General features: G+C 39.4%; 2 protein-coding genes across 9 annotated transcripts in view; one reads left to right on the top strand and one right to left on the bottom strand.

Annotated features, from left to right (window-relative positions):
- Window positions 1–308: 308 nt before the first annotated feature.
- On the top strand, window positions 309–17,693 carry Akirin2 (akirin 2). Its single transcript, XM_027403409.2, has 5 exons — window positions 309–665; window positions 14,197–14,340; window positions 15,777–15,926; window positions 16,718–16,789; window positions 17,000–17,693. Exons 1-5 carry the CDS (start codon window positions 437–439, stop codon window positions 17,008–17,010), a joined length of 606 nt encoding a protein of 201 aa, XP_027259210.1. The 5' UTR covers window positions 309–436; the 3' UTR covers window positions 17,011–17,693.
- Window positions 17,694–21,514: 3,821 nt separating this feature from the next.
- The window catches only part of Orc3 (origin recognition complex subunit 3), a 62,679-nt gene continuing 56,483 nt past the window's right edge, over window positions 21,515–27,710 (bottom strand). For all 8 annotated transcript variants that reach the window (XM_027403401.2, XM_027403402.2, XM_035439932.1 and 5 more), the window contains 4 exons: window positions 25,116–25,257; window positions 23,035–23,151; window positions 22,376–22,452; window positions 21,515–21,837 (listed from right to left, as the gene is read on the bottom strand). In XM_027403401.2, coding sequence (XP_027259202.1) covers window positions 21,732–21,837; window positions 22,376–22,452; window positions 23,035–23,151; window positions 25,116–25,257 — 442 coding nt within the window. In that variant the 3' untranslated portion in view covers window positions 21,515–21,731. The remainder of the gene's footprint in view (window positions 21,838–22,375; window positions 22,453–23,034; window positions 23,152–25,115; window positions 25,258–27,710) is intronic.

The following is a 27,710-nucleotide window of genomic DNA, read 5'->3' as shown; positions in this document are numbered from 1 at the left end:
GCGTTGTTATTGACGCCATATTGGGGCCGGCGGCGGGTGGCAGAGTTGCTCTGTGAAGAGGGAGAGGGTCGAGTGCATTGCCTAGCGCTCTGCGGCCGCAGCCACCTCCCGGCTTCCTCGCGTCGCCGCCGCACGCGAGCTTCTGTCCGCACCGGCGTGTTGGAGATCGCGTTTGGGTCGCGCCCCTGGCCGGGTCCACTTCCGAAGGGAGCCGGTCTCCGCGCAGGAACCTCGGCGCGCTCAGCCCGAGCGCACGGCGGGGGCGGCCCGGCTTCTCGGGAGCGGTCCCGAGCCGGCGGCGCGACCCTCGCGCCTCGCCCACCTGCCCTGCCGCGGCTCCGCTCTCCCGGGCCCCACACCCGCCGGGCACATCGGAGGCCCGCTTGCCCCCGTCCTTCCCGGCCCCGCCCGAGCCGGGCCTCGGCTGCCCGCCGCCATGGCGTGCGGAGCCACTCTGAAAAGGACTCTGGATTTCGACCCTCTGCTGAGCCCCGCGTCTCCGAAGCGGAGGCGGTGCGCGCCTTTGTCGGCACCGGCGTCGGCTACCGCCTCCCCTGCGGCCGCCACCGCCGCCTCGGCCGCCTCGGCCGCCGCCGCCTCTCCGCAGAAGTATCTCCGGATGGAGCCTTCCCCCTTCGGCGACGTCTCCTCTCGCCTCACCACAGGTGGGCCTCGGCCCCGGGGCTGCCGGGGTGGGCTGCGGCTGGGCGCTTGGGTGCGGACACAAAGGGAAGGGCCCGAACCAAGGTGGGGGCGGTGTCGGCAGGTTGGGTGGGTACGGGTCGTGTTGGCCGGCATTATGGGGGTAGCTCATTGTGAGGGAGATCCTTTGGGGGCAGGATCCCTGGAATTGTTTCCTTATGTCGAGACCCAGCGGAAATGATCAGAGAGGATGATATTTATAAGTCAGGGGAGAGAAGGGTCACATTTCACCCGAATCTCCCGGTCTCTTGGGCCGAATCGATTGGTTGCAGCTATTAACTCACTGACTGAGTGGTTTGAGGCGAGAAGGCAGCCCCTCCTCCATTTTAGACTTGGCTGGTTTTAGTATAGAAGGGGTGGGGCTAGGAGGGGGATGGATGTCACTGGGGCGAGTTGTAGGCCTGTCATTAATCACCCACAAGAACGCCACTTTGGCTGAGTCAAGACCTGTTTCCCTAGCAGGGTCAACAACAAAGCAAATGTTCTTCCCGAGTACTGTAATGTGATCTTGCCATGCCTCTAGTCCTTAAGAAATCTTGAACTTTTAATGAAAAGGAACTTGTACTTCAAATTGGGACTGACTAATTTATTTGTAAATGCTTTAGATGTCTCAACGAAAAACACCCTGGCCTCGAGAGTAACGAATAAATCGAGATTCCAGTGGACTTCAGACTTGAAGTCTTGAAACATACTCTGAAAGTGACTGCCGGGTGTACCGTTGGTTGTTTTGTACATTCCGTGTGTACCTAGGGATCTTTTCCTCCCCTCTGCACTTTGAAATCTTTGTGTGCCCTCGGCACAGTCTTAGGGCAGACTTCTGTGGACTTGAATTGTAAATCTATTTCCTTTGTGTGTGAACGCCAGAGAGAGACAGAGAGATGAGCTAGTGAGTGAGTGTGTGTGCCTCATTGGTGCTATCATCCTTAAAACTTTGATTAGCTTAGTTAATTTTTTTCTCAGTAACTCATTTTAAAAAGAAGGAAACTATATATAGTTCTGTATTTGGTAGCTTCCATAGGCAATTGACTGTACATTTTTAATATCCATACCCAAATCCAGGTGAGTTACCTATTCTTGCTGGTAAACATTTGATCTAACTTAAGGCTTTTAAGAGTTGTTTTAAGAGTTGCAGTCAGTTTTCATAGGAATGCCAAGAATTTTACTTAATGATACCTAAACTGTCCTCTCCCCTTCTGTATGTATAAAGGCATTCATGATTATTTGTTGGATCAGCGGTATTCAATATGTGGGTTGAGACCCCAATGGGGTTGATATGTCAGATACTTACATAATTATTCATACAGCAGCAAAATTACAGTTGTGAAGAATCAATGAAATAATTTTATGGTTAGGTCATCACAACATGAGGAACTGCATTAAAAATTTGCAGCATTGGGAAGCTTGAAAACCACTGGCTAAGACATTACTGAAAAAAGTGAGGAATGAATTCTTTGGGGCAGACATTTTTAATTGTCCTTAATGAAATGTTATCTTTGAGCATTGAAATGGTGCCCTAACTAATGAGGCCATCCATTTCAAAATAGCTGTAACAGCAATAAATTTCATTGAAGGTAGTGCTAGGTTTGTGAGTTACAGTATATCCCTATGCAATTAAAATAATCTTGAAGATATAAAACAGCAGGGAGCTATCACACCTTCCTTTACTTAAAGGGAACTTGTTCAGAAACAATAATCCTTCGAATTTGTCATGTCATTGCTGTATTTGGAGCAGTGGTCAATATACTGGGCTCCTTGTTATCTCAAATTTCAATTAGGTGGAGTATATTAGTAAAATGATTAGAATTATTCCTAGACTTTAAGCCAGCTGATAGAATTTGATCACATCTTGAAACCTAAAATCACATCCTAATTGATGTTTATAAAGTTCGATAAATAGTAAGTGGGTATTTCAATTAGCTTAAACATTAGTGTAGAAGATTGACTTCTTGAATAATGAGGGAAGATTGCTGAAGTTTAAATTTGCTAAAATGTACATATTTGCCTTAAGTTTTAATAGCACTGAAATGTATAGTTGAATTTCTTTTAGGTTAAAACTAAAGAACTGGAAGTTTATACAAAGTATGTACTATATGCGGTTTGCCTTTATTATTGTTCTCTTTTAGAAAACATATGTCATGGTTACTTCTGATGGTGTTGTTGAAGCTTTAATGTGGCTTATTAGTAGCTTCAGGAATTTAGGCCCTGTTTTAAAACTGATTGTTATTTTAGACATTCCAAGAAGGTGATTACAAACTTTGATTTGATGACTGCTCTTACTTAAGTCAATATTTTTCAGACTTGCAACTTAATACTAGAGAAAGGGCTGGTTGAAGGAATCTTGCTTGTTTTCTTACCCTCAAGACTTGAAACTGTTACTATGTTAATTAAGAGTGGTTTCTGTTCTTTTCCCTCAAACCGGATTTTTGGTGTACTTACTGATTCAGAACTGAGCTTTAGGTAGGCTTGACAAACTATGGCCGTGTGTTACAGTCTAGGTTTCTTTTCTTTTTTCTTTAAAAAAAAAAAAAAGTTTTAAAATGGCTGAAAAAAGAATGAAAATTAATTATTTCATGACATTGAAAAAATCAAAGGAATTCAAATGTCAGTGCCATGAAAAACAGTTGATACAGTTGTGCCTGCCCTCCTCCTAAAGTCCACTACAGGTTATCTTCGTAAGGTTGTGGAGAGAATATTTCGATTCATATTTATTGTCTGGTTACACAACCTCCTCCCCCCAAAGTTTGTGCACTCTGGTCTAGTATTATAATTGAGTGATGCTTAAAATACTTCTTAGTGTGTAAAAGGATATTGGATGGTGAGGATGGGTGGGTTGAGAGAGAGAAGTATTTAAATGAAGATAGGAAAATGAGTGCATCAGATGGTAGAAAAGTAATTTTTTTTAATAGAGGGAGAGAGTGAGATGAGAGAGAGAGAGAGTGTGTGTGTGTGTGTGTGTGTGTGTGTGTGTGTGTGTGTGTGTGTGTGTGTGTGTGTTTGAAATGGACTCATCACATAGCCCTGGCTAGACTTCAGTGTTCTGTCTGCTTTAGCCCCTCAAGTTCTGGGATTAAAGGGTGGGTGCTGCCCTGCCCTGCCCTGCCTTGCCTTGTCTAAGATTTTAAGGATGTACTTTCCCAAGTACTTTGAGAATTTAATGCATACATATATTAAGTCTATTTTGATCAAACACCTAACTCTTTCCAGATCCACCTCCGTTTCCCTGCTTCCTGTTTCATCCCCCCCCCCAATAATCTGTCAAGTCCCAATTTGTGTTGCTTATATATACTCATAGATTTGGGGTCATCCATTGGAGCATGGCTAAAACACCAAGAACTTAAAGAAAATTGACTGTCCATCAACAGTTAATAGGTCCCCAGCTAAGGGTGGAGTCTTGGGTATAAATGTTGACTGGCTTGATCTTATGCAGGTCTTGGACCTGTGTCAACTATTGCTGTAATTCAGTCCTGTCATGTCAAAAAGACACAGTTTAATTTTGGTCTTCCCTGACATCTGCCCCCCCCCCCCTTTTGATGCCTGTTCCAAGATGGTCCCTGAGTGTTGGTGGGAGGAGATGTGATACGGATCCTCTGTTTGTAGCTGAGCTCTGCACTTTGACCAGTTGTTAGTTTCTGTGTTAACTGTGTATAGTATACAGAGAAACTTCTGAGGTCTGAGCGGTACCTGTAGGTACAAAGATATAAATTTATAGGGCAGTTTGATACCATGCCCATTTAACAAAATAATAGAATAGTAGGCTCAGCCCTGGAGCCTTGTGAGCACTCCAGCCATGGGCTATTGGCCAGTTTTACAGTGTCAAGTGTATTTTCTGCCTTGGAGCAGGAGCAGGCAGAAACCATGAACCCAGTCAGAAAGCAGGACATTTTCCCCGTGACAATTCATGCCAGTATTGCATTCATGGGCTCATCATGCCAAATTGATTATTTTTGTAGCTCAGAGTTGACAGCTGGGTAATGCTGTTGGATGACTTTTCTTTCATAGTAGCCTGCAAAACACCTACGGCTGGAAGCTAGCTAACAGGAAAGAGCCTCTGGGTCAGTACTAGCTTGCTCCATGTCCTTTTACCAGAGTATGTGGTGTCCTCAGCAATAGTCTTAACCATCAAGTTCTAGAGGGCAACTGACAGTTAGCATTGATAGCATTGACAGTAGTCTGTATCATCTAGGACAACCTCCTGACCAACAGCAGAAGGGGCTGTCTGTACTAGGGTTTTTATTTGGCATCCTAAGTTCTTTTTTAGTGTCTATATTATTGTGTAACCAAAATATTGTCTTGGCATTCCTAAGAAAGGAGTTTTTGCTTGTTGTTTTTTGTTTGTTTTGTTTTTGTTTTTTGAGACAAGGTTTCTCTGTGTAGCAGCTCAGGCTGTCCTGGAACTCCTTTTGTAGACCAGGCTGGCTTTGAACTCACAGAGATCTGTCTGCCTCTGCCTCCCAAGTGCTGGGATTAAAAGTGTGCACCACTACTGCCCCACAAAAGGAATTGTTTTAATAAAACCAAAATATTATGCAACATTGTAAGAGACGTGTCAGATAAATCTAACACAGTGCTTTTGTAATTATACTATGAGTCAGTGGTCTGGTGAATGGCCTTCTGTGGATGTTATGAGTTGGCTAATTAACATTAATGTGTACATTATAGCTTGGTACCACTGCTGTAGTTTTGCTTCAGGAACTAAGTTGGACAAATAGTTAAATTCCATTGTAAGAACTCATTGTATTTGTTGGAAACTTTCCATTAAAAAATGGAAACTACAGTTTGTGAATAGGGAATAGATTGTTCACTAGACATTGATACATGTCTCCAAATGGGGACACCAGCTGGCTTAAAGGAAATATAAATGGTTCTAGGCAAACAAATGAGATGTCTGTTGGAGAAGGCAGTGTCTCACTTCAGATGTCATTTTATTGAGCCAGAAGTGTCTTTTAATATTTGTGGTTATTCAGACAGCTGTTAAATTACTTCTAGTTTCTCAGTGGAATTGGCAAACAAACACTTTTAATAGTGGTCTTTGTTCTGTGGATTATAAACCTAATGTTTAGGAGTGTGTATTACCAGTTAATTTCATATTTCTAAAAATTATGCATTTAAAAATCCTATTAAGTTGGAATTAGCATGTTTGCCCATTGGTACAATGTTTGTCTAGCAAGAATCTCTCCATGTTTGACCCCAATACTGTAAAAAAGAAAGAAAAGTCTTAGGTTTAGGGCCATTAAAAAATGAAGCCTAACTCTTGAGTACAGAAACTAACCATATAAGCTAACCATGAAGAGATGCTACTAGCCAGAGTTGCCACAGAGACAGTATTCAGTTTTTGAATTACTTTGTTCTTACTTAAGTATGTTTTCCCTACTGTTAAAATAGGCCAGGAAAACAGGGTAGGTAGCAACATGATTGAAAGGTTGATTCAGGGCTGGCAAGATGGTTCAGCCAGTAAAAGTGTTTCTGCCAAGTCTGAGGGCCCTTGAATTTGATCACAGGTATCTACATTGGTGGAAAGAGAGAAAACAACTCCTAAAAGTTGTCCTTGGGCCTTTGTTTGTGTGCTGTGGCAAGTGTGCATTTACACGATAAATCAAAGTGTAAAGAAAATAGATTAAGTGGAAGTGTCTAGTTTCAGCTATATTTTACTATCTGAAAAGAAACAAAAATATAAAATGATAGTAAGAGTAGTTTGGTTGGAGAGTGGGTTCATGAAACTAGGTAGATATGTATGTATGTATGTATGTATGTATGTATGTATGTATGTACTGGAAATGGGTATTTTCAAGTACCTGTAACTGAATTAGTCAGAATTTTGTGATTTAGTCCTAGTGTTTAAACTGCCCCCCCCATACTATTGACTTTAATACTGTCCAATACTGCTAACCCACAGAATTTTCTCTGTGCATATGTGAAAATTTGATGAATTACTTGTCTTGGATAAGATTAGCAGTTTTAAAAAGGTAAAGAGAAGGGAAACACTTCAGCATATTTGAACAGGTCTGGAATCTACAGATGACTGCTGTATATGTTGATTCTAGAACCCAATTTATCTCAACATACCTCAACCCTATCTTTGAGATTCATAAAAGTCGAGTAGCAATGACCAAAGATAGGTCCCTGAATGTTTTAAGTGTAGTGTGGATCACATGAGACTGATACTAACTTTTAAAATAGCTTCAAAGTTATTAGTAGTACCCTCTTGGTTAATGTTTTACCACAAAGTTTTAAAATGTTGAATTTTATTTGTTGAGTTATTCAGTTGCATTTCCCAGGTTTCTTAGAAATGTTGCAGTTGGGGAAACAATAGACTTGTAGTTTTCTCTGTAATTCTGTATCAGTTGAGTTTTAGTGACTACTGCAGTGAAAGTTTTAAATGATATTTCTGGGTATTTACTTTTTTTTTTGGTTTCTCGAGACAGGGTTTCTCTGTATTGCTTTGGAGGATGTCCTGGAACTTCCGCTCTGTAGACCAGGCTGGCCTTGAACTCACAGAGATCTGCCTGCCTCTGCTGGGTGTGCGCCACCAACACCCGACTGGGTACTTAAAAAAAAAAATTATTTTATACATATGAGTGTTTATGAATGTTCACATATATGCAGTGACCTCAAGATAGAAGAGGGTGTCAGATCCCCTAAAACTGGAGTTAGGGGTGGTTGTGAGCCATCATGTAGGTGCTGGGAATGGAACCTCAGTTCTGCAAGAGCCATTTCTCCAGCACCAAGGTATTAGTATTACTTCTTAATGTTTCCTCATATTCCCCCTGGATGATAAATATGGACTGCTAGCATTACAATATTTTAAAACATCTCATTCACCATTATCAGTGATTATGTTCACTGACTTTTTAGTATTCATGTTTGTTGCTACTTTAACACCTAAAGAAAATAAGAATGAAGATAGATTAAGGTTGAGCTTAGGAGAGCTGTTGTTTTCTTTATTGTCATTTCATGCATTCATTCTTTTGTTTGTTTAGGCAGGGTCTCTTTACATAGCTCTAACTGTCCGGGAACTCATTATGTAGACCTGACTGCCACTGCCTCTGCCTCCAGAGTGCTGTGTTGCTAAAGGCACATGCCACAGTGTCCAACCTTTTTGTTTGTTTAAATGAGATAGTGCTGAGTGTGGTGGCACTCAGGAAGCTGAAGCAGGAGGATAACTTGAATAGTTTGAGACCAGCTTGGGATGCATATTGAGAACCTGCTTCAAAAATTGAGTACTGTGAGCAATGTTAAACTGCCTTAGCAAGTGAATAAAATATAGTAGAATTTTCCAAGTGTTATTGTAGCTATTCCCTAAGAGACTACCCAGTGCTGAAATGTAATTGCCTGGAAGAACTTTTCTAAATTATATAATTGGAAGTATAGATAATAGTTGCTATGCTAAGACATGGTAACTTGATGTTGACTGTACAGTGGCTTAGTGTGAAATAGTGCATTATTGGAGACTGGCATTGTGATGTGCGGCAATGCTTACCTCCTGGTTTACAGGTAATCCCTTACTTAAAAGAGCAACAGAATATTCCCTTGAACTTAAAAGCCTATCTTAGGAGGCAGTTTAGAGACTCATCTCTTATGTGAATTTCTGATCATAGCATGAGATTTCTTACAATTTGTTTTGCATATAGTCAGTGGTTGTTGTTTCAAAGTAGATGGAATTACATTTCATTTTAATGAGTATGGCATTCTGATTTTAAACACTAGCTTTCTTTATTGTGATTTATTTAAGGTGTCTTGTGGTACTTGTGGAATATTGGCTTGGTATAGATAGCAATACAGCACAGAAGAATGGTAGTTTTTAACCTGTGGGCCTCAGGCTCAGATCTGTGTTGACTGTGACATTTCAGAAAGAAGACATTGAAAAATAAGTCTTTTATATAAATGTGTACATGATAGTAATACCTGCCTCTAGGGCTGTGTGGACTCAAAGCATTTCCGCTTTAATGCTGGGAATAGGTTGAACGGGACTTTTAAAATTTGTCTAGCAAATTTACCTTTCCTTAGGAAAAAAAAAAAAAAAAGAGGTCAAAACGTGGCAGATTCTTTAGTTTCCTAGTACTAACATTACCAACTTTGTCCCAGTCTCTCTCTCTCTCTCTCTCTCTCTCTCTCTCTCTCTCTCTCTCTCTCTCTCTCTCTCTCGTTTTTTGAGACAGGGTTTCCTGTGGCTTTGGAGGCTGTCCTGGAATTAGCTCTTGGAGACCAGGCTGGTCTTGAACTCACAGAGATCCACCTGCTTTTGCATCTGCCTCCTGAGTGCTGGGATTAAAGGCATGCGCCACCAACGCCTGGCTTCCATTCTTATTTTTTTTCATAAGTATCCTTGTGGATTAAATGAGTTAATACAAGTCGAGGAAGAATTCTCTTCCAAAGGAACCTTGCCCTCCTAACTACCCCCACCCACAGACCTTTCAACTGGAACATTGTTTTGACTTTGATGTTTTCAGATCTTCCATTGAAATATTGTTTGCTTCTAGGTTTTGCTCTGAAAGTAATTTGGAAGAGCTTTTAGATGCTATTTTCATGCTTATGTTTTCTCTACTTTTGGCTCTTCTTTCTGTATTCATCTAGCATTATATATAGGGTTTTTGTTTGTTTTTGAGACAGGATTTTTCTTTGAAACAGTCCTGACTATCCTGGATCTCACTCTGTAGACCAGGCTGGCCTAGAACTCAAGAGATCCACCTGCCTCTGCCACCTGAGTGCTGGGAATAAAGACGTGCGCCGCCACTGCCTGGCAAATGTGGCGTTTCTTTGGTTCTAGTTTCAGCCATGGCCACCTCACTTAATAGCTCCCTAAGGAGTCCCATGACTGCAGTTTCTACTTACAGATGACTCACTAATTTGTATCTTTAATCCTACCATTCCTCTTGATTCCAGCTGTGGGAACTTTTATTGTTAGATCTTCCTCATGGTTACCCTACTAATAGAAGCCAGGATTTTTGTGAAATCTCTTTATATTTTTTTTCTGTGGGTGTGGTAAGCGTACATGTATATATACATGCTTGTATATGTCTTAGCTGAGGTTCAAGATTGACATCTGGAGTCTGCCTCAATCACACTCTTAACCTTAGTTATTAAGACAGGGTCTCTCAGTTGAATCCAGAGCTAGCCATCTTGCTCCTGTGTTGTCTTCACCTTCTGAGGTGGAATTACAAGAGGGCCACTGCATTGTTGTCCGTCTCCCCCACCCCACCCCTACTCCCAACTTTTAAATTTAGATTTCAATCAGTATTTTCTTGTGGAGAGTTAGTCTTAAGTCTTCTTTTATAGTAGTCACTATAGAAAAATGTATTTTTACATCAGTCACATGATTATCTTAGGAGAGATCAAAGAGACAGTTTTACAGATGTTGGCCACATATTCATATTTGTTTTTTTAAAAGAAGACACAGGGCCGAAGAGATGGTTCAGCAGTTAAGAGTGCTTATTGTAAACCCTGTCTTGAAAAACCAAACCCCCCCCCCCCCAAAAAAAAAAAAAAAAAAGAGTGCTTATTGCTCTTGCAGAGAACTTGAGTTCTGTTCCCAGCACCCATGGTATTCAGCTCACAGCTGCCTGTAATTCCAGCTCCAGGGGCATCTCTGACCTCCAGGTACCCACACACATGTGCACACACAGACACACACAAACATTTTTTTTTTTTAAATAATAAAAAAAGAAGGTACTAGAGTCAAATAGGATGTTATTTTGTGTGTGAAACATCACTTAGCAAATGTTGGCACTATTTGTCTGTGTAGCTTATTTGGGAGGAAGAGTGCCTGAGCACATGAATAGGAAATGGATTTGTATTTCAACTTTAATCATGCTGTCCTCTGAAAAACTTCTTCCCCTCTGTCTTTGCAAGCCAAGTTAGATTCTAAGTTTATATTAGATAACATTTCTGTCATCTATATGGGGACCACTTCAAGGTCAAATTTTGTTATTTCACTGGTAGTACAAAGCCAATGATAATAATACTTCAGCTTATTATAAAACCCTTTTAGTAACTATAAATTATTTTGCCTTTATGATTGTGGTGAGTTGGAATGTGAGCTGGACTCCCTGCTTCTAGATTACATGGAACCATGTGTTCTCTGTAGTGCACACATTTTCCCTCTTTTGGGTTTTGATTGGTTCAATTTCCCCTTTCTCTCCCCTACTTAATGTTGTTGCTGCTTTTGCTTTGTTTTAAAATTTAAGGTTACCCCACAGTTTTCTAATGTGTAAGCTATTTGAGAAGGTACTTATAATAGAGGCACACAACAAAGCAATCAGATTAACACATCCCTTTTGGTGTCAAATGAATGAGAAGTTAGTAGAAAGAGAATCCATCTGCTAATTGAGGGATTTTTGGGTTCTGAATCCCATTGTGCAGTTAATTATTTTTCAGACAGGGTTTCATTACATAGCACTGGATGGTGGGGACTCACTATGTCTATCAGCCAGGCTGGCCTTACATGTTCTTCTTAATGGAGAAAATAAGAACTGTTTTAATTTTCAAATTCATGATCATGGAAAAATAACTGCTTTAGAAAGATGGGTCTCTGTATCAGTACCCATTTGTGTATATTTGAACTTATCGAAACATGGCACTATCTGAAATTCAGAATTGTATGACTGTTATTTTATTTAAAAGTTTAATATTCAGTTTTAATGGCTACTGCAGATTTCCTGTACTTGTGAACAGATTTTATGTCATTTGTGTTCCTTCCTATAAATCAAGGATTTTCAGGATTCCTTTGTTTAATCATTCTTTGACTAGATGCATGTTCATTCTAATTTTTCAGATACTCCATAGAGAAATAAATGACATTGACTGGTAAATGGCTAAGTGTGTAACGGCACTTGCTGCCAAGTCTGGTGAACTGATTTTGATGATCCCATGGTGGAAGGAGACAGTCTTCCAAGATTGTCCTCAGACTCCAATATGCCCATGGTGGTGTACACAGATGTGTGCCACCAACGCCCGGCCCACTATTTTCTTTTTAAAGAAAGAAATGGTATATAACATATTAAAGAATCTGATACATGTTCTAGGACATCCAAGATTACACAGAAAAACCCAAAAGGATATTGCTGATTTACCGATAAACTTTACTATGAGGAAGCAACGTTTGTTATCACTTAGTGTTAGTTTACTAGATTTTAGAATGAAAATGCCTAGAGTTAGATTTTACTGGTGCTCTCACCTTTTTTGTAAAGGAGTAATACAGACTTTAAAATTTATAAAGCGGGGCATAACCCACTGGGATACAGCTAGTCAGGAATATAACTTTGTTTTTCTCTAAAGGACCCCTGAAAATGAAGCTTTGGCTTTTTATTTTGATGTATTTTGTGTTGGCAATACAATGTTGATATTACATGTTCTTAGAGAAAATACTTAACTATATTTTGTTAAATAAATGACTGGAGAGAAGTGCCTTTAGAATAAGTAGGAAAGTATGTTACTGATCTACATAGAAGGACTTTAATAAACCTTTATTACTTTATAGGTGCAGTAGGAGCTTCAGTCAGTCAGATATCTGAATAGAAGTAATGTATATCAGTGTTAGAGCCTTTGTTTAAATAAAAATTAAATGATATCTTGACTGGATTTCATTTTCCATTTGGGTTTCTCTTTTTTTTCCCCCCCTTGTTGGTTACAGTGGAATTGACAGCATTTAAAATATTTAACGTTAGAGAGGGAAGGGCTGGAGAAATGACTCAGTGGTTAAGAGTACCTGCTACTCTTGCAGGGAACCTGGGTTCTAGTCCCAGCATGCACAAACTGTCCTTAACACCAGTTCCAAGATACCAAATGTCCTCTTTTGGCCTTCACTGGCACTGCATGCATATGGTATAGTTAAGTACATGAGGCAAAAGACTCAATGATCCTTTCTTTAAAATTCTGAATATTTTCTTTTTTTTTTTTTTTTAAAGATTTATTTATTTCTCATGTAAACAGTGCGTGCCAGAAGAGGGCACCAGATCACATTACAGATGGTTGTGAGCCACCATGTGGTTGCTGGGAATTGAACTCAAGAACCTCTGGAAGAACAGTCAGTGATCTTAACCCCCGAGCCATCTCTCCAGCCCCTGAATATTTTCTTAGGCAAAGAGACTATTGAAGATTAAAAATGAAAGGCACCAGTATCAAATATTGCACAGGATTGCTACTTCTCACAGTCGTGAATATAGAAGTTAATGTTTTCTGGGCATTGGTGGCCTTTAATTGGCAGAGGCAGGCGGATCTCTGTGAGTTCGAGGCCAGCCTGGTCTCCAGATTGAGTGCCAGGATAGGCTCCAAAGCTACACAGAGAAACCCTGTCTTGAAAAAACCAAGAAAAAAAAAAAAGTTAATGCTTCACTTTGTGCATCTTTTTTATTGCCTGTTTGTCGAAACCTTTCACTTTGTTTACTTTTGCTTTCAATTAGGATGAATAAACTTCTTGGGATTTAGTTTCACATAGAGCTAAAGGGGTTAGTGAGAAAGTGTGGAGGTGGGTGATCGGGAGTAGAAACCTCAGGTAGGCATTTTCTGATTATATCAAATGGTCCCTATTTGCAGTTAGAAATCTTGGTATAGTGAATAGCATTGACTCATAAATCATTAGCTGGGTATAATTTTAACTGTTTCAATGGCTATGTTCAAGATAATTGCATTGTAGTACAGTAGTTCTTATGTATTGAAAAGACTCCATGTTGTACCATATCATTTCTCATGGGCTTTTCTCCCCAAGATTCAGGATTCTTTGTTGTTAATGTTGGAATAATTTCAGGTTTCATTATATTTCATATTAACCAATGACAGTGACAATTTTATGCATGATGAAATTTTAATTGCCTTATACTTTGTCATTTTAGATCTGTGGTCACTTTCCACTGGCATAAGCTTCCCTTCTAATTATTGGAAATACCTGTTAATTTAAGTAGGTTTATATTTATGGATGTATGAGCTCTGAGTTTTCTCTGAGTGAAATGTGTTTTAGTCAGACTACCTGACCACTGTTTTGAGTAAAAAGCTTAAGTTTAGCTTTTACTAGTTAGTGCTTAACAGGATTTGATGTTGAATTGCTAGATTGCAGGTGGTATGTATATGCTTTTTTTTTTATTAATTTAGATTTCATTTTATGGGGGGTGGAGAGATGGCTCAGTGGCTAACAACATTGGCTCTTCTGCCAGAGGATCTGAGTTCATTTCCTAGCACCCATATGACAGCTCACAATTGCCTATAATGCCAGTTCCAAGAGATCTGGCACTTTCACACAAACATACATGCAGGAAAAATACCAACGTAGATAAAAGAAAAAATAATAGATCATTAAAAAAATTTCATTTCATGTGTATATGTGTGTCTGGGGGTATTTGCCAGATATATGTGCCTAAAGAGGCCAGGAGAGGGTAGGATATACTGCTTTTGAAAAAGGGCCAGTTAACTGTGCTCAAAGAAATTGCTGGGGGAGGAGGGAGGCATGGGACACTTGTTGAAAGTGAAATTTTGATCTTTCCAAATTTTTACTTTTTTTCCATTTAGAACAAATTCTGTACAACATAAAACAGGAGTATAAGCGGATGCAGAAGAGAAGACATTTAGAAGCTAGTTTTCAGCAGACAGACCCAGGCTGTAGTTCTGATTCACAGCCACATGCATTTCTCATCAGTGGACCAGCGTCACCAGGTAATAAGAAACTTTAATAAGTGAAAGAAATGTTATGTGAGAAATGATGGGGAAGTATATTGCAAATGCCTGTAATGACTTACAGCACCTGTTTTTCTCCAATATTAACAAAATTATGCTAATCATAGTATCAAAAGTAATCAGCACCTGGATTCCCACCAACCAATAGCCACTTTTATTTAGCATCCCTAAAGCGGACACTGTGTAAGTTTAACTTGTAACTTCCAAAAAAAAAAAAAAAAAAAAGTCACCAGTGCTTTTTAAACACCCAATTTTATTCATTTTTATACTTTTGACTGTATTTATGTACTTATACCACTTATATGCCTGGTGCTCACAGAGGCCAGAAGAGGGTGTCTGCAACAGAACCCCAAAATTATCAAACTAAAGCAATTGTATCAATTGTATCCCAAAGCAACTGCAACACCATTGTTTGTCAACATCAAATTATCAAGAATATTCCTTCTGTGTTATTGTAACAAGAGAAAATTCTTTATTCTAATTGTTAAGATAGTGAGCACAAATCAGTATTAAAAACTTTACGGATAGAATACCAGCATCTTCGCAAGTTGACTCATGAACAAAGATTCAGAAATGTTCGTTTCTGTGACTTCTTAAAAGAGGGAGCTCTGATCATGATTATTTTTCGAATTGTGTACTTTTTTTCATTACAGTTTTCATTAGTGACATCTGCTAGGATAGTCTGTATAGGGGGAAAAGCCATCTATATTTTATGGTTCCTAAAACCACTCTTGCTTAAAAATCATTTGTTGCAGTTTTTGACTGGTTCTGTGTGAATTAAAGGAACTAAGGGATTATGGTAACTATTCAAAACTTAAAATCATTTCTATTTTAAAATTAAGCATCTCCATTCCAGAATTTTCCCTACAGCAACCTCCTTTTAAGGGTAGTAATTTTCTCTATCTTTTTTTTTTTTTCTATTTAAACATGATTCTTTCTAAATAGGAAACTAAACGGTTTGAAAAATGAGGAATATTGAAGTGGTGGTATAAGATGGTTGTGAGGCTTTACTGTATGGCCTTAAAAATATAAGCAATTAACAATAACATAAGTCTTTATAGTGTTACTCTAATATTAAAGTGAAGCTTTAAACCAGAGTTATATTTCTTTTATAGGAAATTTTGTAAATTAGCCACTGAATGTTCTAAGCAGTGGGATGGAGAGTGAAAGTTTTGTGATGGGCTCCAGCATTGCAATGATTTTGTTTTGAGGCTTTCTCCATTTATCTTTAGGCTTTTCCTCGGATAACATATCTTTTTTCCAGAGTCATTGGCTGATAAAATTATTAGTTCCGACCTGTTTATCATAAAGAATAAATTTTAAGTAACATGGGACAGTTCTAAATGAAATCTTCATTTAGGAGGTATTCTGTTATGGTTCTAAATCAGGTGCTGTTTTATTCATGTTGTACATAGGTACTTCATCTGCAACATCCTCACCATTAAAAAAAGAACAGCCCTTATTTACTCTAAGGCAGGTTGGGATGATCTGTGAACGTTTGTTGAAAGAACGAGAAGAGAAAGTTCGAGAAGAATATGAAGAAATACTGAACACAAAACTTGCAGGTAATAAAATGAATTTAGTTTAGAATATCCCAGTATTTGTCACTGTTCTATTGCTGGGGAGAGACATAATGACTAAGGCAACTCTTATGAAAGAAAGTATTTAATTGGGGGCTTGCTCAGTTTTAGAGGTTAGTCTATTATGACAGCATGCAGAGAGGTGTTGGGCAATTACTGAGAACTACATCCTGATTTCCTGGGAAGAGAAAGCCCAGGTCTGCCTTGGTCTTATGAAACCTCAAAGCCTTTTTTGTTTTGGGTCACCAACCAGATCCCAAGAGACTTACTAGTATGCATGCTAAGCTTTATCTTATGGTTGTCCCACTAGCTCATTCAAGGCTACACCTCCTAGTCCTAATCTTTCAGAGTTCCACTCCTTGGTGACTCAGCATTCAAATATATGAACCTATGGGGTCCATTCTTATTCGAATCGAATGGCCACACCTAAAAACTCATTGTAAGAAGTGAATTATTCCCACCTTGTTTTACATTGGTGAAATTATTTTTCTATATATTGATAGTGTTGCCTATGAACCAGAGCATTTCAGCAAAAAAGGAAATCAACATTCCTCACCTTATTGGCCCCAAGAAAGAACTAGTCATATAGATCAGCTACAGTATTAGTGAATTCAGATTTTTATGTTGTATTCTATGGAAAACACTCACCTGAGCTGTTGACAATTACTACGGAGGTTATGGAATGGATGAAGGTGTTTTCATGTGGCTTTATATTTTCAGATACATTATATAAGATATCTTGCAAGTCATGTAATTGACACATACTTTATTTGTAGAACAATATGATGCATTTGTGAAGTTTACGCATGATCAGATAATGCGGCGATATGGAGAACAGCCTGCTAGTTGTAAGTATTTGACCTTTGAACTATAAACTGAAGTGACCATGTTTTCATATTTAAAGAGTTGATAAAAAATGTAGAGAAAAGGTTTACAAAAGAAGTAAAATGCTGTAACCCCTGATTACTTAAATATCTAGGGGTGATGTTAGCAATGCATTATCTTGTATGTTTTAATTTTGCCCCATTCTTTGCACTAATACTCCTTTTCTCCTCCAGATGTTTCATGAATCACCCTTTTGCATTTGTGGGCTGCCTTGTTCCTTGTTGAGTTGTTGCAGGAGGTCCCAACTATGACACGCAGCAATGCCAGTACCCATCTGTGAATACAGGTTATTTCAAGCTTTCGTCAATGGCAACCACTCTTAGGCAGCAGCAATTGGTTTTGGAAATTTCCGTGATGTCATTACCACCTGGATGTGGACCTTTGCTACTTGTATTAATACCAGTGGCCTCGTTTTGCTGTATCATTACAATTTGGCTTCTTTATATTAATGTTTAAAAGGGATTAAAGTTGGCATTCTAGAACATGCCCTTCACTGGTTATGTAAATAAAACTGTAGAATGACACGTCAGATGAAGTTAGTGTGATTTTAATTGTGCACTACAACCAAGCTGTAACCAGTTATTAATAATTTAGAATGTAATCCCAGGACAATTAAGCAGTTAGTCTACAGTACTTCTGTGAAATAGTGGAGGAGGAGGGCATTTCTGTATTTCAGGACTTTTCTTGGGGTTTCAGAATGGGTTTATATGATTTCCTTTATTATTATTTTTTGGTAGTTTTATTTATTCTATCAGTCTTTTTAACAAATGTTTATTGCTGCACCCCAACCCCCTCCCCCAGTGTATCATTGTTTTACTGCCCTTGTAGCACTGGAGTTTAGTTGGAAAAATAAAACATTTACTTCTATTCTGCTTGTTTTCGAATTGTACACATGGGTAGTATTTGAATAAAGTAGTGTTTTAAACGTAAGTATTTTCAATAAAGTTAGATTTCTGATAAGGTTCACCTTTTATTAAATGCTGTTTCCCAAAATTAAGTTCTGATTCAGAACTGTATGACAGCATGTTACATAGCAAGATCTCAAACAGCTGTAGAAGTTTTACCTTTTGATTCCAGTTTTAATGTTTTTGAATGATGTGATACATGAAAGTATGGTTGCTCTAGTTGATCTAAAATACCCCAGCCAAAAGCAGTATATTTTAACTCATAATTCCAGGTTACAGTCCACCACAGTGGGGAAGTAAAACAACAGGACAATGCATCCACTGATAAGAGCAGAGAACAATGAATGCACAGTAGTGAGTTAGCTTTCTCTTACACAGGGATGGTTGGTGCACTTTCAGGTTGGCTCTTCCTAATCAGTTAAGACAATTCAGCCACCCACACATGCCCTGGCTAACCAGATCTAGACAAGCCTTGTTGAGATTTAAGTCCTATGTAGTCTTGACAAAATCAACATGATAGGGGCTGAAGAGAGGCTCAGCAGTTAAGAGCACTTGTTTAGTTTGGAGCACCCAAACAGCAGCCCACCAACTCAGGATACACATTGGACACACATATACACTCAGGCGCACACACACATAAAACATTATATACTTTCAAAACACTAACATCACATGAATGAATAAATATAACACACTTTCCACAAATAGTTTCCAAATGCAGCATTCTTACCAAGTAATGAACAAGCTTAAAGTGCATTCTTGGTGGTAGGGAGGTAGAGGCTGGAGGATTAGGAGTTCAAAGCCAGCTTGGTTAATATAACAGGACCCCCCCCCCCAAAAAAAAATCAAAAATACTGCTCAGTGAATTCTATTGAGTTTTAAGAAAAGATTTTATTTGTATATATGTATAAGTGAGGAGTCTGAGGCCAGAAGACAGCCAGTTGAACTGTCCGTGTGGAGGCTGGAAACCAAACTCCTGTAACCCCTCTATAAGAGCAGCAAGTATTCTTAACTGACTAATCTTAAGCATATTATCTCATTTGTAATACATTCACTGAAAACAGGACTTTGTCTTTTTTTTAGCTTAAGCAAGCAGTCAAAGTGTTGTAGGGCTTTCCCAAGTATCCCAGGCAGTTCACCAGTCCATTAGTATACGTAACACTATGGCTGGCTGTAAAGTGAACAAATCTCCCACTAGTACAGACTTTGAGTCTCTTTGGGATAAATCTGCATTCTAGAGTGCTGACCTCTCATTGGTTGTCAGTTACTTTACCCTCAACACTGCAACAACTGCTCTAAAAACTTGCACTTGTTAAGTTAATGCCAAATTGTGTATGCTTCTTTCTAACCTCAGTGCTATCCCCCTGAAGCAGAATGTCTGTCTATTCCTCTAAGCCTCCTCCCACCTGCATCTCCCCAGGATTGATTCAATCAAGATTCTGCTTTTCTGGAAAGACAAAGCCTGCTATTTTGAGCATTTTTTTTTTTTTTTTTTTTTTTGGGCTACCATGAACATGATCTATCCTTTTGAAGTTATAAACTGAAGGCAGGTCTAAAATTTTAGGTGGTGATCTCTTGGAGCTGGAGTTACAGGTAGTTTTGAGCAGGCTGATGTGGAACAGCAAGTGTTTGTGTAAGAATGTAAGGTGGTGCTGTGGTTTCCATGTTCTAAAGTTATAGCACATGGCTTTTCCCCAGTTGCTGTTGAGTTTGGATACCTTGTTAGGTCATCTGGTAAGTTTATCTTAATCCATTACTAACAAAGTTACCTGAGATTTCTATCTTGATAAATAACTCTTCATTTGGCTTCTAAGATACTTGCTCAACCTCTTCCTTCACTGACTGCTCTTACATTAACTTTTACTGTTTTCCTGAATTTTTAACTATAAATCTCAAAGCTAGAGTTTGAGCTTCTTGCCCCTCTTTGCAATACTGATTTTGGTGATCTGAGGTTTATTTTAACAAGATTTGTCACTTTACTGTGTGACATTTCACTTAAATGTCTTAACAGGACATCCCATAATTTATATCCAAAGCCAAAATCATTTTTGCTGCTAATTTTTTTTTTTTTTTTTAAACCAGCTAAGTCTTCCATAAGTACAATAAAATCCTCAGGAAGTTAATTGTTAAAAATTAAGTAATTTAGCATTGAAGGTTTCAGTGATGAGTTGTCCATGTTGCTTTGTGTGTAGTGACAAAGTAGCAGCATATGTCTGGGAGTGCAGTGTAGAGCTAAACTGTTAGCTCATCAGTCAGGAAGCAAAGAGTAAAGAGGACTGTTGAATCCTTGGTCATGAGAAATTTACATTAGGCCACAACCATGCAGTAGTATGGGACTAAGCCTCACACGTTACACTGGTCTTCTGGGTATATATACATCTTAGCCAAACCATAGCAAGGTCCCTGATTGCAAGCCTTCTAATTGATAAGCAGAAAGTGTCACTGTCTGTACTATTACCCTAGCCTTGCCTGGATTATCTCAGTGGTCAACTAACAGGTTACTGCTTTGCTTCGTCATTCCTCTTACTGTATTCTCGTATCAGGTACTGTCTGTCGTTTAGGTTTCTTCCTAGCTCAAAAACAAGCAGTCCATATAGTGATCTGTGGAACTATTGCCTGCACTCTTGCCCTTCTCATTCAGTTCTGTTCTTACCCATTCTAGCTCTAGCTGTCTGCTCCTTTGATATGGCTGGGATACTTCCACCTTAGGACATTTGTTATTGCTGTTATCTGCTGTTCATCCGTGGGTTCGTGGGTAGTTTTTTTTTCACTCTTTAGTTTTGTTCTAACCACTGTTTAAAATTACAATGACAAGCCCACCTCTTACCCCATTGATCCCTGTTTTCCATCACAATGTGTTCTGCTAAAGTGCAAGGAAGACAGGATCTTTGTTTTCTGAAGTATCTCAGGAGTAGCAGGTGCACAGTACACCCTTAATATCTTTTAAACAAACTTAAAAGCACTTTAAGATTTTAGATTAGTATTTCATTAAAACAAAGGAAAAACATAATATCCTAATTCTAAGTCATTCTAGTTGAGGTTTCACAGTTGTCCTCAACTAAGGGTACTAAGTAATTAATACAAATCACTAATGGGTTAGTATGACAGCTCATGTTGTTTTGCTGTTAATCTTAGGTGGTAGAGAAAATCAGCACGCATATGACATGTACAAATGTAGGTAAATGCCTAGGAAAAGAGAAAAACATGTGCCTTGGTGGGAAAGACAAAAATCTGCCAGTGGTAAGACCAGTTCCTCTGTATTTTACATGCATAAGATGTTAATATTGTTTAAAGAAATACTTTTAGCACGGTCGGGGGCAGGCAAGCAGACCTGAGTTACCCAACAGTGCAAAGCCAGCCTGGGGAGACAAAGGTTTCTCAGTTTTATCTGGGATACATCTGTGTTCAGGGGTTAAGATCAATTTTGCTCTCAGAGCAGGCCTGAGTTCAATTTCCAGCACCCACATCTGGGGGCTCAACAACCGATAACTCCAGTTCTAAGATGAATAATATCCCTGGCCTCCTTGGGCACTGTACTCATGTACATACCCATCCCTATCTGAATATGGACATTTGGCATTCGTCTCTGAATTCCTTTGGGGGTTGAACATTAAATAAGCTTTAGGTGTCTGATTTAACAGGATCACAAGAAGTGGGGAGGCAAAAGTGGTTTTAAAATCTTTCTAACATGAAAAACATCTGTAGGACATTCATTTTGTACAGTAGGCACAAGTGTGAGAAGCGCAAGTATCTGGATAAGAAATGATATCATACACTATACACTCAATGCTTTGTTTAGAGTTTACTAATAACTGTAGAAAGTATAGTTACATTGTGTGTAAAGCTTTTGGTCAATGTTGATTAGTACTCCAAGATGCTTTAATACACTAATTTCAGTGCACTTTCTGGATAAACTCAACTCAGCAGCAGTCTCTTCTAATAGCACATGCCAGATTGCCTTTTCATTTTGTTAGATGTGTAGCCCTGTCTTACTTGCTTTTCAGCAGCCTCCCCATGTCAGCCTTGCTACATGGTCAGTCTTCTGTTTCGTAGGTTTTATAAAGCCTAAAAGCTCAAGTTCAGAAACAGCTCTAATAAATCGAGCACTGGAGACTCTAGCTAAGGAAAATTAGTTTCCTTTTTTTTTTTTTTTTGACAAAAAGGTATAATTTCAAAGTTAAAACAGTAACTGGTAAATTGAAATAGGTGGTTGAAACAAATATTACTAAATTATAAATAACCCTATTAGAAAATACTAAACACAATTAGAACACACTGTCAGTGAGGTTCGAATGGAGCTGTGTGTGATGTTACATACCTATCATAATCCCAGCACTATGTAAGAATTGCCTATATTTAAAAACTTGATATAAGCTGAATTCTAGGTTTGATCTCAGATTAAATTCAGGACACTTGGAAATTTAGGTGGTTGTGTAGAATGGTATGGTTGAGAAGCAATACATCCTTATAAATTTCTAGATGTGAATTTTTTTTGTTTATTTACTTTTTGTGTTAGGGCTTAAAACTCAAGGACCTGTGATTTCAAAGCACATGCTATATTTCTGACCTAGACGTTCCAGCTTAAGAAACAAATGTAAAAAAACTGTTAACTAAGGCATGGTAGACTTGGTTTTAAAAGGATACTGGATAATTTCATTCATTTCTTCTGAGATTGTAGAATTTGCATCCTTTTCAGCAGCTGTCACAACTGTTGCAAAAGCCTGTTGAGTACACAAGACAAAAGAAAACTAGTTGCTAGGTATCTTTTCTGTAACTAATCAGGCTTTAATACTGCCGCTATAATAACGGGCACATCTTTTTCATATCAGATTTCAAATTCTCAAAACCACACTAATAAGTTTTGTCAGTTATTCATTAAAAAGAACACTGGCTCTTAAGCTAGCTTAACAGCAAAAAAAATTTAAAAGCAAAGCTGTGTCTCCTCTGTCAATCTCTACTGTCGAAAATGCATACTTTTCTTGCAAAAGGCTAATTCAGCAAAAACTTTTAATCTCTGTAATTCTCTCCTCAGAACAGCAGCACTTGTCCATTACCTTGCCATGCATTTCTTGTATGAGGGCTATTCACTATACCCCGAATTCTGTGGAGTGCACAGACCCAACCTGAGTCTGACTTTTTCGGTCAGAACAGGAGCTTTGTGAGTGCAGGCTGCTAAGATGCTGTTTCCTAAGGAACTTCTGAAGTATAACAAAATCTATGTTTCCAAAACAAAATTCAAAACAATAAATTCTAGGAAACTTGCCTCAAGTGGTTAAACACCTTGCATGTTCTTTGTAACATACCTCTGACCAGTCGACAAGGTTAATTAGCCGGCTACACTCCAGGTGCAGTTTATATGCTATACAGATGTCAGGAGCAATATTTGGAATACAGCCTTCCTCACTTTTCAGTGCTTCATTCTAAAAACAGCAGATTAAATGTGATTCTTTTAGAAATTATTAAAAGCAAAAAAGATATTTGCTGAACTTGTGGTGGTTTGAAAGACAATGGCCCCCAAAGGAGTGGCAAGGAGGTATGACCTTGTTTGGAGGAAGTGTGCCACTGTGGGGCTGGCTTTGAGGTCTCTTGCTCAAGCTTCCCTCAGTGTGACAGTCACTCCACTTCCTGTTGACTGTCTATGAAAATGTAGGACTCTCAGCTCCAGCACCTGCCTGCCTGCATGCCACCATGCTCCTCACCACGATGATAATGGACTGAACCTCAGCCCTGTGAGCCACCCCAATTAAATGTTTTCCTTATAAGAATTGCCGTGGTCAAGGTGTCTTTTCACATCAATGAAGACATAAGATACTCCTAAATTTAACAAATCAGAAAGTAGAATCTCTTAGTTTCTTAACTTCATACTTTTGGGTTTAAATCTTGGCTATATCCCTTTAATTCTAAGCCATCCTCCCAACAAGACACCCCCCCCCCCAGATTAATTATACACAATACATTTCAGTTTGCTGCAGTGAGTTTAGAATTCTCAGGGAATGATTATCCAATGAAATGCTTCTTCCAACACTTGTTAAACTCAATTCTAGCAATTACCATGTGGCATTAGTAAATATATCTCATTAATGGGAAGAGTAAAGTTATCTCTTAAAGACTTTGCTGTGAATACTGTCCTTTAAAAACAACACAGGGTATTCATATAGCCTATAACCTAGGTACAGGTTTACTTTTGTTTATGTGTACTACAAGCATCTGCAGAGACCAGGAGAGGGCACCAGAAAAGAGCTGTAAGCAGTCAACCACTGAGCCCTAACACCATAAGCTCTATAGAAACTCAGTATTGGTTTAAACCATTTAAAATTTATTCATAAAACACATCTAAAAATCACAAGTTTGTTTCTGTAATTCTTTTTTTGTTGTTTTTCGAGACAGGGTTTCTCTGTGTAGCTTTGGAGCCTATCCTGGCACTTGCTCTGGAGACCAGGCTGGCCTCGAACTCAGAGATCCGCCTGCCTCTGCCTCCCGAGTGCTGGGGTTGAAGGCGTGCGCCACCAACGCCCGGCTGTTTCTATAATTCTTATCACTAAGCATTTGTAATTTTCACATTAAAACCATTTTGTTATTTTTAAAAAATTAAGTCATTTATTGTGTGTGGGGGTAGATGGTGCCTATGGGGGGTTGGGGACTAATTTGTAGGTACCAGGTTTTCTTCCCTCCACAGTTTGAGTCTCAGAGACAGTCTGAGTTTAAACAGGCTCAATGGCAAATGCTTTTACCTACTCACTGAGCCATTTAACCAGCCACTGCTACTATTTAGATGTGAAATTATCAAGGATGAAGGGATGGCTTAGGGGGTAAAAGCACCTTAGCCTGGTTGCTGGCTCCTACTTTTGGCAGCTCACAACACCGGAACACTGAGCTCCAGGGACGCCTGTGGGCACTGGGCTCACATGAGCTCATAGCCCGCATGCACATTAAAACAAGTCTTTAAATACAAAACCATCAAGCTTCTGAGTACTACCATCATTGAAACCCACATTGACATGTGACTTCCTACTCTGTATTCTCTTCCCATACTTCAAATTTGCGTGCCATTTTACCATGAGCAGGCAGCAGTATGTTTTTATGGAGTCCTGTGTGGCACATGTAGATTCAGAAGACAACTTTGGGAGTCAATTCTCTCCTTATACCAAACTCAAGTCATCAGGCTTGGAACCACTTCACTGATTTTATCACATGAAAGAAAGGCAGATCCATGTGGGCAAATGGATGCAGACTCAAGCCACTCACACTATCACTGGGTCCTTAGAAAAATGTATGTGGCAGCCCCTAGAGCTGCTAACTTTCTGCTCACTGAAACGGAACTGCAAACTCTGTTTTTTGTTTTTGATACTGAGCTTCACTGTGAGAGAACCAGTTTCCTTCTTACCTTTAGATAATAATAAGGATTGTTGAGTGCCGTGTGGAGGGCGATTCGTGGTGCAGCATTTAAGTGCTCACGAAGTGTGTGGGCAGCACTGAAGTATACTACCTCATGCAAAGGCTGGCTCTCAGGAGGCAGAAGGTAACTTCTGAAATAGTGAAATCAGGTATCAGCTTTTAGATATGTACAAGTTATTTTCAATGCAACAGTTCTGTCAATCCTCTATGGCTGAATATTTAAGCAGTGAAATCCACAACCAATCCAAAGACCAGAATTATACCTCAATACTACTTTAAGAACTTCCTCTGTATTTGTGATGGCTGTCCTTGGTGGTCTACTTGACTACATCTGGAATTAACTTAAAATGCAAGCAGCTGTGCACTCCCCTGTAAGGCATTTTTCTTAGATCATTTGAGGTAGGAAAACCCATCCTAAATTTGGGCCACATTTTCTTAAGGTAGCCCATGCAAAGGGCATGAGAGAAAACTGGCTTTTTGCCTGCTTGCCCTTATTCTCACTGTCAAGTTCATATACCCTTTTGCTGAATCATTCCTTCAGGACTCTGACAAACTGACTGAGACATCCAGCCTTGTGAACTAAACAACCATTAGATTGGATTCTTGGAACTTTCCATCAGGAGACAGCTATTGTTGGACTAGCTGGAAGACAGCCTGTCAGCCACTCTAATAAATACTCTTTATTTACTTACATACATACATACATACATACATACATACATATATTTTATCAGTTCTGTTCCTCTAGAGAACCCCAATACAATATTCTTTAGAAGAAACTATGTTTCAGTTCTGAGTCAAACCTTTAGTCAAATATTTGAGTGTCTGTTACATTTATGTTTAAAATCTCTAAAGTAGAACTTCTTAAAAGTATTATTAAATTTCTTAAGCTATTCAAAAAACAGATCAACATTTCTACCATAGCAAGCATTCTAGTCTTTGGGAAAGTATTAAACACTGCATGAAATTCAGTTTACAAAATCTTTAGTATCAGGAAAAAATATAGTTGATACTTTTCACGAAATGATAACCAGGAGTGTAGAGTGTAGGAGAAACTGTTGGGCCAGCCTACCCAAGCCACAGCAGTCCTGCCCAAACCAGCCTGCATGAGTATTTGAGGCAGGTACTTCCTCCCTGAGCCAACATAAAGCCTGCTGCTCCTCCAACCAGATACTGTTGAGGCAGAGACAGCTAACAAGACACCTACCTGGAGATGCCAATGAGGGAAGGACAACACAGCAGGGTTGGCAGCCTGCGCCAATGGGACCTTGGAAGGGGATATAGGCAAGCCTGATTTCCACAATAAAGGAGCTGAGCCTGTTGGTTGACTCTGTACCTTCTCACCCCCTACCCCAAGGGGTGTCTGTGCAGGGTTGCCCCCAACACAGCACCTTTTTTTTTTTTTTTTTTAAAGAAGCTAAGACAGGCTAGAGAGATGGCTCATTGAGTAAAAGCAACTACATTACAAATGTGAGGAGCTGAGCCTGAATTGCAATGTGTGCACCTGTACCCCAATGCTGCAGGGCTGACTGACACCTAAAATTCAGATTCAGTGAGAGACCCTGTCTCAAAGGAATAGGGACAGCATCAAAAAAGACACCTGGTGCCCTCTGGCCTCCGTGCATATGCACACTCACATACACACATGCACACACAAAAAGGGAAAGAAACTCCCAAAGGCTCAATTTTAGTTTTAAGGCCTTTAAAAAAATTGTTCACTAATACAATTCCAATTATTATAAAACTGAGCATAATTTAGGACTTTTTTTGCCTGTGAGCTAGATGACAAATCAATTTTAATGAAATGTCTACTTTTAATCTATGCTGAGTCAAACGTCAGTGCCAGGACTGTGATACAGTCTGTAGAGGGCCTGCAGTGAAGCCTGCAATGCAGACGCTTTGGCATACACAGTGCAAAGACAGAACAGATAGAACTTGGATTAAAATGGTTAGCTCCATGATTCTTAGTGCTAAGAGTCCCATGCTTACCATGTATTAGTCACATGGCAGATTGTGCAGCTCCTCTTTCTATTAGTGAAGGCAGGCAGAGCAAAGCAGCCACCTCAGTGTAGCTGCTACCCTTCTTCCTCTTAGTGTCCTAAGCTTTCACCCGACAGAAGAGAAGGCCACTCCCTAAGAAAGCCCATGCACTTACTCTGTCCTGCTGCTGTCAATGACTGCAGAACAGAGGGGGTAAAGAGAGCACTGGCCAGGCACATCATTCCTCACTACTTTGTCCTTCCACCTTGAGAGTCCTGAGCCTCCTCACTGCTCTCAGATGCTGGTCCTTCACAGTGCACTTGTAAAGCAGCACGGAGTCTGAGTGGTGTACTGCTTATATTTAATTTTAAATGTCCTTTCTCCAGACCTTGAAGCTCTGCCAAACATCTGTACTCTAGGCCTTATAGAAAATATGGAAGGGCTTGTGTGACACAGGCAGGGTCACTGCCTCTTTATGAGCTTTGGCTGTCACATCTCCTATCTCTCTTCCCTTTATTTGCCCTACTTTCCCTTGTGTTTCCTTGTCTTCCCTTCTTTCCCTTTCCCCTTTAGCTTTAACAAATGACAATCTTAATCACTTTCT

This window comes from Cricetulus griseus, chromosome 2 (assembly GCF_003668045.3).
Source record: "Cricetulus griseus strain 17A/GY chromosome 2, alternate assembly CriGri-PICRH-1.0, whole genome shotgun sequence".
Lineage (NCBI taxonomy): Eukaryota > Metazoa > Chordata > Mammalia > Rodentia > Cricetidae > Cricetulus > Cricetulus griseus.
The sequence above is the reverse complement of the archived record's forward strand: the minus strand, read 5'-3'. Positions and strand labels throughout refer to the sequence as shown.

Bases quoted from the DNA above. Each gene is read 5' to 3' on its own strand.
- Akirin2 (XM_027403409.2), top strand. From the start codon at position 437: ATGGCGTGCGGAGCCACTCTGAAAAGGACTCTGGATTTCGACCCTCTG. The intron at 666-14,196 runs GTGGGCCTCGGC...TTTTCCATTTAG, and splicing joins CTCCTCTCGCCTCACCACAG to AACAAATTCTGTACAACATA. The intron at 14,341-15,776 runs GTAATAAGAAAC...TGTTGTACATAG, and splicing joins CAGTGGACCAGCGTCACCAG to GTACTTCATCTGCAACATCC.